Source organism: Sorghum bicolor, chromosome 9 (assembly GCF_000003195.3).
Source record: "Sorghum bicolor cultivar BTx623 chromosome 9, Sorghum_bicolor_NCBIv3, whole genome shotgun sequence".
NCBI lineage: Eukaryota > Viridiplantae > Streptophyta > Magnoliopsida > Poales > Poaceae > Sorghum > Sorghum bicolor.
Window position 1 is genome coordinate 2,723,829 of NC_012878.2, and position 14,406 is coordinate 2,738,234.

The 14,406-nt window shown below is 43.8% G+C and overlaps 1 protein-coding gene across 1 annotated transcript; it reads left to right on the forward strand.

Annotated features, from left to right (window-relative positions):
- On the forward strand, positions 9,590 to 12,749 carry LOC8068176 (cysteine-rich receptor-like protein kinase 2). The gene is made up of 6 exons (XM_002439179.2): positions 9,590 to 10,510; positions 10,718 to 10,837; positions 10,925 to 11,275; positions 11,393 to 11,627; positions 11,761 to 11,914; positions 12,120 to 12,749. Exons 1-6 carry the CDS (start codon positions 9,646 to 9,648, stop codon positions 12,465 to 12,467), a joined length of 2,073 nt encoding a protein of 690 aa, XP_002439224.1. The 5' UTR covers positions 9,590 to 9,645; the 3' UTR covers positions 12,468 to 12,749.

Sequence of the window (14,406 nt, forward strand, 5' to 3'; positions counted from 1 at the left end):
TAGATAAAAATAACTAATTATACAGTTTATCTATAATTTATGAGACGAATCATTTGAGCGTAGTTAGTTTATGATTATACAATATTTATTAAATATAAACGAAATTGCTACCGTGTTCATTTTGCAAAAAGTTTTGGAAGTAAAAATTTGCCTCGTGAATGCACCACCCCTTTTCATTTCGCTTTGCCCGTACCGTGCCGGAATACAAGAAAGCTCTAGCTGGCGATGGTGACTAGTTTGCCACATCATCCAGCATCCATCCAAAGGTTTAAAAGCTCCTTTTGCAAACTGTTTGTTAACAAGGGTACAAAGGAAATTTCCATGTAGTATTTGGTCGGAAAACCATGACAGAAAGTATTGTTCGCTAATTTGTTGTGAGAGAAAAACACTGCTGACTGATTGATGGATTTGGCTGATAAACTTAAACGAATAGAGCGTATTACTGCCTCTCACCTCCTAAGTCCTATTCTTCAATTATATTTTAAAAATTAAAACCACAACTTGTGAGTTGATGGGTGTGAACCCCCCGACTTGCTTTATTCAAGATAACTTAGCATGCCATTCTAGTAGCACTTGGTGATCATTTGAGCTGCGAATTTCTTATTACTCTTGGTAGTTGTTACCACCTAGATGGCTTATAGCAGCGGAGGAGCATTGGCATGATTAGTGATTGTTCATGGCCATCTTTTCGGTGATTGTAAGGGCTTGTACCTTTCCGGCGGAGAGCCGAAAGGTAACTTTAGTAAATTGCTCGTGTCATTGAGCTACCTCACTTGTGGATAGGTTCTTGCGGTGTCCTACATGAGGATGGGATTCGTGCAACACCTGTTAGCGGGCGAACCACCAAGTGTTGGTCGACACAAGTGAACCTCAGGGGAAAAATCTTGTGTCTTCATTATGATTATCTTATTGGATTTTTTCCAGTGATTGTATTTCATATCATTATGATTGGTTCATCCCCTCTACACGACGGTATAAAGATTATATCTTACTCATTTTATGTTCCTGCAAAGTGAGTAATTAGCTTTAGTTGCTAGCTTTGCCTTGCGTAGCTTAGTTCACTAGTATAGCTTGCAGTGACATAGCTTTTGTGTGCCTAGTGACCTTCTAACTAGAATTTTTGAGATAGGTGGCTTGCAAACCCTTAATTAAAGCTAGAGCAAAAGGCTTCACTTTGTTATTGACTAACCCTTTGCTCTAGTACTTTATAGAATTTTTATTGACTAACCCTTCGCCATATTAGGACCTTTCAGCCTTGCGCATTTCATTCCATCTCATCCAATGTTGATGCAACACATGCACCAACCAATCACCTAATGATATGATCCACTTTACATCATCACATGACTGTATTAATTCATCGATCTTGACCTCACTTGCTCTTCATCGTTGCCTCGGTCCATCGGCGCCAAGTCTTGCTCAAGCTTCATCATCACATGCGGTCTCTCACTTCAAAGCCTACGACTTGTCCTTCTCTCTTGCAACTAGTCCATCGAGCCAAGTCTCATCTTGATCTTCTCCTCTTTGGTCACATGACTCCATGTCATGTCTCGTATGCAATGAGCTTCTCCATCATCATATATGTGAGCCTTGCAACAAATCAAGCCATTTTACCTCCACGGCATAAGTTGCTCACACACTTGTACCTATGGACTAATCACCTATGTATCTCACATAAATATTATTAGTCCATCTAAAGTTGCCACTCAATTACCAAAACCAAACAATGACCTTTCAAAAGGAGATTTTTCTGATGCATGTAAGGATCCTTGAGCAACTGCAAAGGTAAACCTCATGTCAAAGTCCAAGTACATTTGAGATGTATATCATGTTGACATGTGTGGAGTGGCAGATCTAGTAGTGGGTCCAGAGAGGCCAAGCTCGTAGGACCATGGAGGCCCTAGTAGTCCCTCCTAGATTTTTTAGTGTTGTTGTTCCTTGATATTTTGAGGTTAAAGATGATGTATGTCTGAAAGCTTTATGTTTGGTTTTGGTAATTGAGACAACTAGTGGACTAACCTCTATTCTAATGTTGTGTATGAGATAGGCTAGGTTCACACCAAGGTTGAGCAAGGATGACAATCATGGAGGTGATGATGGTGCCAAATAATAATTGCTCAAGTGTTCAACTATAGGAAAAGAAAAGGAACAAAGAGAAAACACAAAATCCTATAGAATCAAGACAAAGATATAAGCTAGGGTGTTTATTTTGTCGGGCAAGACATAATAGAGTGTGTGACCCAATTTAGGATAGTTAGTCATAGGAAACTCAAAGTTCAAAATGATCATCAAAGTGCCACTGTGTGGGTTAACTCTTTGCATGTGCATTAGACCTAGTGATGGCGTAAAAAACCCTTTGGAAATGATTGAAAAAATGATAACTCTTGTGTACAAATGTTTGGACACTTTGGAGTTGGTACATATGAAAAAGAGAGGAAGAAATTGAGCCTTGCATGAGAACTGGGGCTGTCAGACTGGCAGAGGCCAAGTCCGATGACAACCTGTAGCTATGTGGACTTCTAGGTCTCGCCGGACCATGGGGCATGGCACTACTACATACTCCCTCCATTCATTTATTTCCATCATTTTAGCCTTTGGTGCAGTGACCAAGGAGCAGAGCAAAAGCACTCAGTTTACATTTAATCATCATGGGTTGAGCGCATACGAGGAATACAGGCAAGAACACAACCAATAAGCAACAAAGAAACAATAAATATAGGCAAGTGGTAGCCAATGAGCAGCAAAGGAACAATAAATACAGGTAAATTCTAAGCTAATATAAAGGAGATTTTTGAATAAATTTTTTTGCTTAGGTAAAGAAGATAAATAAATAGAGGGAGTAAAACTTAAACCGAGACAAAAAAAAATATTAACTGAGGCGGGTAAGTTGTCCGCCTCCGTCCATAGGTTACGGTTAATCCAGTATTAATCAATTAATGTATATTAATGGAGGTGGTTGCCTAACATGGCCACCTCTATTGATGGCTATTTTCCCAAGTGGTCAAAATTCATGCCTTTGTTAGTAGACTAAAAAAATGAAAAACCAATCGATGAGCCCACCGAGCCCATCCACGATCGCCGCCATCGCTGCTTACCGAATCCGAGAGAGTTGCCGCCATTATGCCATTGTTGTGTTGGTGAAGGGCGCTGTTAAAGGTGGAGGGAGTTGGCCGAAGGTGGAGGTGGAAGGGATTGGTCGGAGGTGCGCCGCTAGGGTTGTGCCCTCGCGAGCCGCCGTTGGGGCCAACCTTTGCTCGCCATCTCCTTGGAGGTGGATGCATAGGTGTTGGTGAAGGGCGTCATTGGAGGTAGAGGTCGAGGGGGGTAACCGGAGGTGGAGGTGAAAGGGGCTGACCAGAGGTGCGTCGGGGCCGCGCCCTCGTGAGCCGCTGTCAAGGCTAGCCTCCGCTCACCGTCACCTTGGAGGTATAAATAGAGGTATTGTTAAAGGGTGCTGTTAGAGGTGGAGGGGGCTGGCCGAAGGTGGAGGTGAAGGGGACAGGGCAGAGGTGGGGGTGGAGGTGGAGGTGGAGAGGACCATCTAGAGTTGGGGTGGAGGGAATCAGCCAAAAAGGAGGGGCGATGGGTGAGAGGGATGCGAGAGAGATGCACTGAGGGAGATTTAGAGCCTGTTTGGTTCCCCTTGCTAAATTTTAGCTAGCTAAAAATATTTTAGCTACTCTTGGTGACTAATGGAATTAAACTATTTTAGCTCCTTTTAGTTAATGTGTTTGGAACTTTAGCTACTACTAGGTAAATGCCTGTGCGTTACAACGGGAATAGAAAATACCATGATAACATATGTATGAGGGTGTTTAAGAAAGATAGATAGTTAACTTTAACTTTGAATGCGCAACTAAAACATTAACTTCAGTTATCTATAATGTAAGAACCTATATTCCAACCGTGATGATTAAATAGTAATATAATATTACATAAGTCTTTAGGAACATGTTAGAGTTTTATATAATTTGTACATCCAATCAGTAACATGTCAGCAAGTCATAACTACTTGTCTCTCATTTCTTTCCTCCTCTATTATTACCTAACATTCAGATGTATACAACAAATGTCAGTACCAAAGGATACAAATGTAAAAATATAAAAGTTGTGCAAAACACAAGACAATACATTGTCATCAAGTGAGGACCTCTTTGTAGATAATATTCTTTGTGCATGTACTATTTACTTTTGTCTTCTTTTTTTTATCCTTCTTATCTCTGGGTGGGACGACAAGGATCTTAATGTTAGATCTGGCAGTGGCTCTAGATAGCGCAACATACAACTGACCATGGGAGAATACCGATTCAAGCAAATACACACCAACATTAGGGATGGTCTGCCATTGTGCCTTGTTAGTTGTCATGGCAAAACTGAATTTAATCGAAAACGGCTTCCTCTTGAACTTGAACGGGAACTGTTCTCTATTGATTCCTGCCGAACAAAAGCTCATCCTACCCTTTGTTAGAGATTGTGACGCACAATCTCTGAAATACCTTGATGAAGGAGTACTAAAGGTTGTTTAGCTGAATTTATCTATAATAATTTTTAATAATTTAGAGATGAACAAGTGATCAAAATCTGATCCACAATGTTTTTAGTGTGTAGGTGCGGTGATTTATTATCGGCAAGTAGGTGTCGCGCGTGCTGCTGCTGTGCGAGCTAGCTAGCTTGCTAGGATGTTGCTATGCATGCTAGGTCTTGTTTCGTTTTTTTAAAAAAAATTACAAAATATTTAAAATTTTTCATCACATCGAATCTTGTGACACATCTGTAAAGTATTAAATATATATAAAAGAAATAACTAACTATATAGTTTACTCGAGACGAATTTTTTGACCCTAGTTTTTATTTTGTAATTTTTTTCGAAATAAACAAGGCCGATAGCCTGCTAGGCGCTGCTTTGCATGCTGCCTTGCTGCGTGCTGTGCAGCTGTGGTCGACCTATGCACGCCTGGACAGAGGGTGCGAACCCGCGTATCTGTTTGACCCGTTTGCATCCTGTTCTATACAATTTGGCCTAATTTAGTTCTACTGCCTACCGGCGAAATTCAAAAACTTTTTAAGATTTTTCATCACATCAATTGCTATAGTCCTACAAAATTTATTTAAAGATATAAATATTATATATATTTTCTATCAATTGAGTCAAACTTGTGACACAAATATATAATTAGTATTAATGGAAAAATCTTTAACAAATTTATTTAGATACACAAATATTATACATGTTTTCTAATGAGTCAAACTTGTGACACGAAAAACGAAAACGACACTTAATTTAGGCCTTGTTTAGTTGATGAAAAAAATTAGGTTTTGATAATGTAGATTTTTGTTTTTATTTGATAATTATTATCAACCATGAACTAAATTACCAAAATTTGGAAACAAAACCTATAGCCTCTAAGAATGTGTCTCATCCATCACGTTGCTAGCCTGAGCAGCAGGCCTAAGCACCACAGTGCGCTAGGTGCAAGGCAACTGCAACAGATCTAAGCAGTACCGACGAGCGAGCGATTGCGTGTGTGAACGATTTAGTTTGGCCCTTTTTAGTAGTATAGAAAAGTGACTAAAATTTAGCTAGCTCAAATTTAGTAAGGAGAACCAAACGGGGCCGTATTACAAGGATGATTCAGTCGGCTGAATCCAAGCCACGTAGGAAAAGGTTGTGATGTGGCAGAGAGATAAATGGAGAGAGAGAGAACCAGCAAGCGCTAAACTCTTCGCCCGGCTGAATAGCCCGATATCGTCCGTTCCCAGCCAGCTGCGGGCGCTAAGCCGACGTTTCGCTCCTCACGTTTTCTCCCACTCGATCCCGTGCGGCACCCGCGCCTTCCCTCTCTTCCAAGGCAAATCCCGTGCGGCACCGGCTGCTCGGCAGCGGCGAGGCCTCGTCCGCGCAGGGGCGGGGCCACTCGCCCGCGGCGGGGGCGCGGCAGAGTGGCTCGTCGGTAGCATGGCAGGACCGCACGGGGCTAGGTGACTTGCTGCTCTTCGGCGGCGGGGCAAATCTTCGGCAATGGCATCATATTGGGCCCACACGTCATTCTCAGTAGAGAAACACAAGTGAATTGTCCGTGGAAATAGCTCCACGTGGCTATTGATCCAGCCGTCCAAGAGATCTACGTCAGCAATCATGGGGCACTCCTGTTTAGGATACATTGCATGGAAGAACTAATGAAATGTTGAGACACGCGCCATATGGTGGATATCGGTCACAACGGCATGTCAAAATACATGCCATACGTTATATATTGATTCTTGATTGACACATGCAGCTCAACTTTATATAAAATCATTTTTGTGTCAAAAAAATAAGAAACTTTGTGTATGTACTCCCTCCGTCCACAAATATATGCACGTCTCACTTCCGGAGGAATCAAACTTAAAAAAGTTTGACTACAAATATATCAAATACTATAAATATTCGTATCTGCAAATAAGTATGTTATGAAAGTACATTTCATGCTCAATCTAATGATATGATAAATATTAATATATCTTTGTATATTTTTGGTCAAATTTAAAAAAGTTTGACTCTTCGGAAAACGAGATATGCATTTATTTGTGGACGAAGGGAGTAATATATAAGACCTGATGAAGTCAAAATCTTCTGCCGACTTCGTCTTTTGACTTGTCATTTCATCACAATGGCTGAAGTCTAGTCCTCTTTTCTTGTCATGTTTATTTAATTTTCCCCAGCTCAAGTCAACGCTTCCTTCGCATTATAGATGGCCATAAAGGCTTGAGATCCATAGGAACGGCCCATGGCTGGTGTTTCGGCTTAGACCAGGCAATGTCATGGTCCGATAGTCGTCAAGCCTGTGCCGGCTCGGCCCAATAGGCAGGCCTAGACCACGACCTCAGCATTATTGGTTGAGTTTATTCCCAGTGTGGCTCACGTATTTGAGTTTTGAATTCATACGTAGCTCTAGCTCACTTTAGTTGAACTTATTTTGTGTTTAATTTTTTTTTCTCTATTTTACTATAGCAAGCTTACCTGTTCTTTGTTTGTTTCAATCACATGCGCTTGGATTTCCGGGTGCTGGTGGCAAATGACGATTTTGTCCTTGTGCACGTAAAAACTAATCTAGAAAAGTTTCCAAAATTTTCATCTTAGATTGTAGATGCTCTTCGTAGGCTGGAGAAAAAAATTTAAGAAAATTTTTAAAAGGTTGTTTGAACCAAGGGAAAAGGGCGATATGTAAATTTTTAGATCTTTTGTCGTAGGTTGATCTAATTTTGGCCTTCCTTCTCATCGCCACAATCACAATGTATTGAAGGTGAGACGTAATTTTTTTTTGGAAACTGGTTTCAGAGGAGTATTCGGGCTTGTTTGGCACAGCTCAACTTCATTAGTAAAGCTGTTTTTTTTTAGAAAATAGCTTAATGAGTAACTTTCTAGATGAAGCTGAGCTGTTTTGGAAAAAGTATTTGGCAAAATAGCTTCACAAACTACTTCATGCATAGTTGAGAGAGAGAGCTGCAATAAGTTACTTTTTTTCAGCTTCATCCCAATTTATGTATTTGTGAGAGGAGGGAAAAAACAGCTTCACCTATAAAACTGTTTTTGAAATAAGTGTTTGACAAAAAAACAGTTCACTCATGAAGACTTTATGAGTGTACTAGACAGGCCCTTCATTGTATAGAAACATAAAAGTAGAAACTGAGTTTAGTTTGAATACTCTGTGGGCCTGTTTTCGTTGCAGCCACCCAGCGCATCGGCGGCACGGTGACCGGTGAGGGCCGGTGCGGTGTCCACACGAATCACAGCAAAGCTAGCTAGCCAGCCGCCGTAACGCACGCCAAGTGTATCGATATGGATCGGAGCTACACACTGCATCTGCACGTGCCACGCCACGCGTCTCGATTAGTCGGCCGGCCGTAGTGGCGGCGTCAACATCACGGGTAGATGGTGGCCATTAATATAGTTTGCGTGTCACATCGAATATATCGGAAGGATGTCGGGAGGGGTTTTTAGAAACTAATAAAAAAATAAATTACATAGCTCGTCAGGAAACTGCAAGACAAATTTATTAAGCATAATTAATCTGTCATTAGCATATGTGGGTTACTGTAGCACTTAAGGCTAATCATAGAGTAACTAGGCTTAAAAGATTCGTCTCGCGATTCTCAACTAAACTGTGTAATTAGTTTATTTTTTATCTACATTTAATGTTCCATGCATGTGTCCAAAGATTCGATGGGATGGATGAAAAATTTTTAGATGGGGAACTAAACAGGGCCTAATATAGAGTCTTGGACTCACAATGCATTAAGATGGCGGCGTCAACGTCATGGCTACTCACAATGCAAGACTCTATTATAGAGTCCAAGACACTTAATTATATATTATTTATAATATTTTGTTGATGTAGCAGCATATTTATTAAAGAAAAGAGGTAGAAAAAATAAGACTCCAAGTCTTATTTAGACCCCAAGTCCACATTGTTCGAGGTAATAAATAACTTTAGACTCTATGATAGAGTCTGCATTGTGATCCCACTGTCAACCAAGTCATCTACATACTACTGCAGTATACTACTATTGGCTAGATAACAATAACTCCTTAATTAACATGGAGATCAACTGCAGGAAAAAGCTACGGAGAAAAAAAAAAAGCAAAAAAACACACTTTCATATGTTTGATGGAAGAAGCCACATGGACCTTCGAGCAGTATACTATGGCTATTATATCGCATATAAGTGGTTTTGTTCGTTTGGCTAATAAGTCATGTCAGGAAGTTGTAAGAGAAAAACAATATTAAATGGCTGGTAAATTCGGTTGATAAGCTCAAACGAACAGATTAAGCTAATTACTAGCTAGCTAAGAAGTTATTGGATTTACCTCAGTCACATTTGTGCTGGAGTGGGGTAAAATTTAGTTTAAGTTCCACTCCAAATCCATCCAATACATAAGGATTGATGTGAATCCGACTATATCGAAACGTGGTCTTAGTATCATTATATTGGATGCACCATAAAATAATTTGTATAATCTCTATACTAGTAACGGATGACCAAACACTATACCATCTTTGTCAGGTTGTCTACTGCTCCGCATTCTTTTTTCTTCATGAGATAAAATAAACATGCTTTTTTTTTCACTACTTGGCAGCACTACTAAACAATAACGTGCCGCCACCACTTGAGACTTGACCATAGAATGTTTTCATTTTTTTTTTGTGTGTGCCTGAACATTCAATAGTCAATACACAAGATAGAAATATAGGATAATGGATTCACCACCTATCTGAAATGTCCACATATGCACGTACGTGATCACGTTCTAGATGTACAGATGATATATGAACGAATTCTTTGAATCCGGGGAGGTCAAATTCGTTGCTGACTAAGTCAGCACTGTAGCATTATATACTTTTGTTACTACTTATATAAGTATATAGTTGTAAGTATTTCGTTATATTACACCAATACAGTAATAATGAAAAATGTAAAATTTTTGTCAATTCTTTTTTTTTTTGCGATTCAATTTTGTCAATTCTTCGACGTCACACTTTCGACCAGTTCAGACTACAAACTCCGATCCAGCCGGGCCCACCACACGACACGTACAAAAATGAAGCCAAGACCGGAACAAAACACCCGCGCGCGCGAGGACACCCCTGCTCTGCGGCCGGCGCCATGCAGCGGCGGCGGCAACCACGAGCGGCGCACCGGCACCGCCGCCCCTTCTTCCTGACGACGGCGGCGGGAGCAGCAGCAGTCTCGATCCACCTTCTCCTCCTCGTCAGCGCCGCGTCTGGTGCCGATGACGACGCGGCGGTGGCCACGCCGGTGATCCTGGACATGGCGTGCGCCGCGACGCAGGCGGCGGACCCGGAGGCGTTCGACGTGAGCTTCGTCACCACCCTCGAGATGATCTACCAGAACGTGACGCGGTCCGGGTTTGGCGCGGCGGGCTCCGGCGCCGGCAACAACACGGTGTTCGGGCTCGGGCAGTGCCTGAGCTACCTGTCGCCGACCGACTGCCAGCTCTGCTACGCGCAGAGCCGCGTGAAGCTGCCGCACTGCCTCCCCGCCGACGGCGGCCGGATCTTCCTCGACGGATGCTTCCTCCGCTACGGCGCCGACAACTTCACCGCCGCCGCCACCGACGCCAGCGACACCGCGGTGTGCTCCAACGCCACAGTCGCGACGGACAGCACCGGGTTCGCGGCCGCCGCCACGGAGCTGGTGCGGAACGTCACGGCCGCCGCTCCGGCCGCCAAGGACTACTACTACGCGGCGTCGTCGGCGTCGGCGTCGGCAGCGGCGTTGCCGTCCGGGCGCGCGCCGACGGCGTACGCCGCGGCGCAGTGCTGGAGGTCGCTCAACGCCAGCGCGTGCGCCGCGTGCGTGGCCAGCGCGCGCGACCGCGTCCTCAACACGTGCCTCCCCGCCGCGCCCGAGGGGTACGGCCTCAACGCCGGCTGCGTCGTCAGGTACTCCACGCAGCCGTTCTACCTGCCGGCCAACGCCGGCGCCGGCGCCGGCGGAGCATCGTCCGGTGAGTTCATTTTCCCTGTGCCGTTTGAATTTTACCATTTCATTGTAGAGAAAGAAAATTGTCATCTGTTAGACTTTGTGCTGTGTCGTTCTTGGTCCAAAAAGTTTCACGGGGAAGATCAGAGAAGCGTGCCGTGTCTGAATTTCAGCGATAGCAACTCCAACTCCTTACGTGTCTGAACTTTTGGGTTTATTTTCTTCATGGCAGGGCGGCGCATTGCTGTCATCGTGGTGGCTTCGATCTTCTCGGCAATAGCTGTCATGGGCATAGCATTCATCTGGACACGAATGAGGTCCAGATCAAGAGATGGTCTCCTCCATGACGACGGTATGCAACATTGCAATGCATTGCAAACCTCAACTCAACTCAACTCTCCAGTGACAGTCTTCTGACGACGGCGAGCATGAAATACAGACATGGACGGGTCCGGCGAGATGATCCGGGCGATCGCGGCGTCGCAGCTGAGCTTCAAGTACGGGGAGCTGCGGGCGGCGACGGACGAGTTCAGCCAGATGAACAAGCTCGGGCAGGGCGGGTACGGGTCCGTGTACAAGGGCGTGTTGCCGGACGGGAGGGAGGTGGCGGTGAAGCGCCTCTTCTTCCACACGCGGCAGTGGGCGGAGCAGTTCTTCAACGAGGTGAAGCTGGTGTCCCAGGTGCAGCACAAGAACCTGGTCAAGCTGCTTGGCTGCAGCGTCGAGGGGCCCGAGAGCCTCCTCGTCTACGAGTACCTCTGCAACACCAGCCTCGATCACTACCTCTTTGGTACGAGTATATATGCAGTGCAATGCAATTGGTGACATGACACGCATGGATATGCAGTTTTGGGATGGATTCTGAGAGTTTCTGACTGACATTTCTTCTTCGATGAATGCGATGCAGACGCGTTCAAGAAGACGGCGCTGGATTGGGAGAGGAGGTTTGAGATCGTGGTGGGCACGGCGGAGGGGCTCTCGTATCTGCACTCTGCGTCGGAGGTGAGGATCATACACCGGGACATCAAGGCAAGCAACATCTTGCTGGACGAGAGGTTCAGGCCAAAGATCGCCGATTTCGGCCTCGCCAGGAACTTCATGGAGGATCAGAGCCATCTCAGCACCGGCCTCGCCGGAACTTTGTGAGTCCGATCAATCCGATTCCATGACTGAATCAATCGTCATAAAAGTATATATATAGCAAATTCATCTTTTCCTGACTGAAGAAATTAATAGAACTCTCCTTCATTAATTTGTTCCAATTTCTTTTCATAGTGGATACATGGCTCCGGAGTACATCGTCCACGGGCAGCTCACCGAGAAGGCTGACATCTACAGCTACGGCGTGCTGGTCCTCGAGATCGTCACCGGCCGGAAGAGCCACAACTCGGTGGCGTCGTCGACAGAAGGCCTCTCACTCATGGCACTGGTATGCTACATATGCAATGCTATGGCACTCCGGTTACTTGCTAAGAATCGAAGTAAGAGCTCAGATAAACCTAGGCCATTGAATTTTACAAGGCACAATGAAAATCAGCTAAATCAACAATTGTAAAAGAATTTTTTTTAAAAATACTTTTTCCACTGTGGCATTTCAGAAAAAACCCTGATAGAACTATATGTTATTTCTTCAGATATGGAGACACTACAACGCCGGCACCCTGATGGAGCTGCTGGACCCGAACCTCCGGGAGCAGTGCACGGAGGAGGACGCGCTCCGGGTGTTCCACGTCGGCCTACTCTGTGCTCAGGCGTCGCCGAACCTCCGGCCGCCGATGTGGAAGGTGGTGGAGATGCTGAGCGGCAGGGATCATCACAAGGTGGTGCTTCCCCGGCCTACTCAGCCGCCGTTCATCAACGTCAAGGTGTCGAAGAACGGCAAGAGCGACGGCAGCTCCGGGTCGGCGTCGCTCATGTCCAACTCCGACAAGTCGCCATTGTCGCTGAACCAGCTGTCAGTCAGTGGGGTTCAGGCCAGGTAAAAAAAAAGGCTGGTGTGGATGGCGTTGCGTTTGTACTTATTTAATTAACATTTTTGGAAATTGTAGAAGTAGAGGATAGGTTTGACTTTGATTTTGTTGCCATGGATGTTTTGTTGATCTGATAACGTACTTTGATGGCTACTATGTTTTAGTCTTCGGAAGAAAGATGCCTGTTTTGTAAGCAAAACATCCGGAAAATGTTGATCAACATTTAGTATTCTGCAAACATTCAGAGCAATACAGCTAGCCTTGTGGAGAGCATTGCTGCGAGGAATTTTCGCCTCTGATGTAGTATAATTGTGCGCATTGTTTAGTTGCAAAAATTTTGCAAATTAGACACCGTAGCACTTTCGTTTGTATTTGATAAATATTATCCAACTATGTACTAGTTATTTTTAATCTATACTTAATACTTCATGCATGTGCTGCAAGATTCAATGTGACTGAGAATCTGAAAATTTTTGCAAAATTTACAAGTAACTAAACAAGGCTATATGTGGACATTTAGTACGAAGATTAATCCTAGAAGTTGTAATTCAATTCGCAAATCAGGCAACGCACATATGTCTCTCTCTTTTTTTTGTTAAAAAACCTCACTTTTGCCCTGTACCATTCACAGGGATTGTGATTTTATCTAAAAAACAGAGATTGTGATTTATCACCTAACAACAGAATAGACAGTTCCCAGACTTCTCCATCGTAGATGAAAAGAAGTCACAAGAATCCACATACAGATTGGAGCGTAAATGCCACAATCTCATGAATGCATAAACTAAGTGAAAATCATACAAATCACGCTGCTACAGCAAATTAAAACCAATTAGCCGCCGCAGTTTCCGTGAGAAGCTGGAGCAGTAATGAATCCCTGTTTCGGTTTGGGAAAGTCAAGCACACAGATTATTGAGAAAGAAACCAAGAATTACTTGGGGGCGACTAGAATTGGTCCAGATGGACTGACAGTTCGAGTTGAGAGCTGAAACAGCTGTTACACTCCTGGTCAGTTCAGATAGAGATTCAGATTTCAGAGGTGCTGCTGCTGCCTGGAATGCTGAACTTCCTGGCCGTGCGATCCGGTCCGGTCGTTGTCGAACTGTTTATGCAAGTTTGTCAAGATTTGCTGCTGAGGAGAGTGAATGGGCCAGCAGCCGTGGCCTGGTTAGTGAAGCGAAAGAACATTGATGTGGAAGCTAGCTAGCTGTTCGCCGCCGCCCAAGACGGAGACAGTTCAACAACTCGCAATCGCATCAGTGTCCGTTGAAACTGAAGACAGAACGCTGCAGGTGTACTGCTTCACGCCTTGTTCAGGTGAGCGTGTCTACGCAAAATTTCATGAACAGAACAGGGAACGACTGTCCCAGCGTCAGTGCAGCAGTCTAGAATTGCACAATCGCAGTATTGAACAATCTGTTCCTTATGTATCGTCACAAAGTATAAAAGGGTTTGAACTTGAATTTGAGGTTTTGCATGAAAGAACATATAAAAATGCTAAAAGAAAAAATGTTTTTTTTACTAGTACTTCGGAACCGACCGTTGCAGCAAGTTTGATTTGTAAAGAGAAAACGCTCTGCCCTCTGTTTCTTGTTCCTGGGCTTCTAAAAGCATAGCCCAGCTACTCGGTCCATAAAAGCCCACAAGGTTAGGGTCGAATGGTGCAGCCCAGCGCCCCAGCAACATGGATATATTCTTTTTAATATTTTTAAAATCTTTTTTTTTGGCAAAAATAAATGACCCAGACCAAAAAAAATTCAAACTATACTACTGCCTCCGCTTGAAACCGGCGGGAAGTATTTACCACGGTTGAATCAGCGGTGTTTCCTATTCTCTGTCACAACATCTTCAAAAAACCATAACTTTTATATGTGGAAGATAAAAGTTTATACGAAAGCTGTAGAGAAAAAAAGAACTATAAATTTATGATTTATGAATTAATGTTATATAT

What these genes read in the sequence shown, in the direction of transcription:
- LOC8068176 (XM_002439179.2), top strand. Translation starts at nt 9,646, where the DNA reads ATGCAGCGGCGGCGGCAACCACGAGCGGCGCACCGGCACCGCCGCCCC. An exon ending in CCTCGATCACTACCTCTTTG is followed by an intron (nt 11,276 to 11,392) that starts GTACGAGTATAT and finishes AATGCGATGCAG; the next exon opens with ACGCGTTCAAGAAGACGGCG. An exon ending in ACCGGCCTCGCCGGAACTTT is followed by an intron (nt 11,628 to 11,760) that starts GTGAGTCCGATC and finishes TTCTTTTCATAG; the next exon opens with TGGATACATGGCTCCGGAGT.